The sequence below is a fragment of the Octopus bimaculoides genome, chromosome 20, assembly GCF_001194135.2.
Source record: "Octopus bimaculoides isolate UCB-OBI-ISO-001 chromosome 20, ASM119413v2, whole genome shotgun sequence".
NCBI classification, from domain to species: Eukaryota; Metazoa; Mollusca; class Cephalopoda; order Octopoda; family Octopodidae; genus Octopus; species Octopus bimaculoides.
In genome coordinates this window covers 41,074,021-41,075,795 of record NC_069000.1, presented here as the reverse complement: position 1 = coordinate 41,075,795, position 1,775 = coordinate 41,074,021, and the positions used below count along the sequence as shown (strand labels likewise).

The 1,775-nt window shown below is 34.8% G+C and overlaps 1 protein-coding gene across 1 annotated transcript in view; it reads left to right on the top strand.

Moving 5' to 3' along the window:
* The window catches only part of LOC106877966 (heme peroxidase 2), a 12,794-nt gene extending 11,048 nt beyond the window's left edge, over positions 1-1,746 (top strand). The window contains exon 5 of the mRNA XM_014927044.2: positions 897-1,746. Coding sequence (XP_014782530.1) covers positions 897-1,251 — 355 coding nt within the window. The 3' untranslated portion in view covers positions 1,252-1,746. The remainder of the gene's footprint in view (positions 1-896) is intronic.
* The last annotated feature ends 29 nt before the right edge of the window (positions 1,747-1,775 follow it).

Here is a 1,775-nt window from a genome sequence, read left to right as displayed (position 1 = left end):
CAATTGTCACCCACCACACCTATTGAAAAAAAGTATTTTCTAGTATCTGATAGAATAGTGTGGAACAGTTTAAAAATCTTATGTTTTGTACAGGTTTCAGTGAATATTTTTTGAAGTGTTTGATATGTGAGTTTGCTATTGGAATGTGATTACATATAAACGGTATGTTGTAGCCGGTATTTGGGATATTGATGCTGTTAATTAGTTTGGTTCGTGTTTTACAGTTTGTCGTATGATTTATGTGATGAACAACGACTTTTCAGCTGCTTTATGTTGTATACGGCTTTAGGTTGTTATATCTGATTGACAATTTCCTGTAATTTGGTTTATATTATGTTCTGCAATATTTTTTGCCTTATTTATACTACTGATATTTTCTATATATGTGGCTTTTGTATTTACCTGCATTGCCTGAAACGAACAATTCTTTTATATTCCATAAAGGCGGCGAACTGACAGAAACGTTAGCGCGCCGGGCGAAATGCTTAGCGGTATTTCGTCTGTCTTTACGGTCTGAGTTCAAATTCCGCCGAGGTCGGCTTTGCCTTTCATCTTTTCGGGGTCGATAAATTAAATACCAGTTACATACTGGGGTAGACCTAATCGACTGGCCCCCTCCCCAAACATTTCGGGCTGGTGCCTAGAATAGAAAAGAAGAAACAATAAAATAAAAGAATTTCCGTATATTCCAGTTTCTGGAATGAACAGAGTTGTTGTATCGTCCAGTGATAGATTTGTTGTGTCATGACTGAACATCTTTTTATGTAATTTCAGATCAGCATCTTGCTGCTGTTGTTGTTATTATTGATGGTTTTAATATTTGGATTTCGTAAATTTTATTTCTTCTCGTTTACCCTTATGATGTATATCTATTTCTCTTCTCTTTATCTTTCAAGGTCGACGGTCCAGTGCTCTTCTTTACCAGATATAGATTTTTGCAAATACTGTGGTGTTTCAAGGAATTGGTCCGCTTTTGTAACTGTTGCAGTCCCTTGTGTTAGATTACAATTAAAGTACCGTCTTTGTCAGTCAACCAGACCACTTGCTTGCCCTTGCCTAGGAAGTCCATTTGAAATAATACCATGTCCATCTCCGAATTCACTTAATATTTTGGACCCGGTTATGATAATGCGGAGTAAGATACTCGCACAGACGATGGGTAATGACACGCAATCCATAGCCTATTATACCATGGGTAATGACTACAAACTGGTCGACAGAATGTGGGAGATATTCTTTATGTTATTCTAGTGAAAAGTATATTAGAAAGTGAAGAGGAGCAGTGACATAAGTAGCAGAATAACAACAGTAGTAGTGTCGACAGTACAAGAGTAAAAGAAATAGAAGTAGTCAGTGTATACAAACTGTATATAATGTTGATTTGTAGAATACTGAATAGAGATAAAAAAATAGACAAAAACACGCACACGCGCGCACACATGCTTAAGTGTATGTTTGCAAATTACATGTGATTGTATCTGGGTGTATGTGCGTGCGCATGTGTGTTTATATTCATACTTGTGACACGTACGTAATATAGGTAATTATTATATATAGACAGACACAAACACATAGATGTATGAATATATTAAACGCACAAATCTATAGAATTACAGTCATAACTATCTGTAATTCATACACTTACGAATGAATAAATATAAATATGCATACAGAAGAATATATATGTGTGTGTGTGTGGGTGTGTGTGCATATATACACATATGTCCGTATATGAATATATATATATATGTATATATATATATATATATATATAT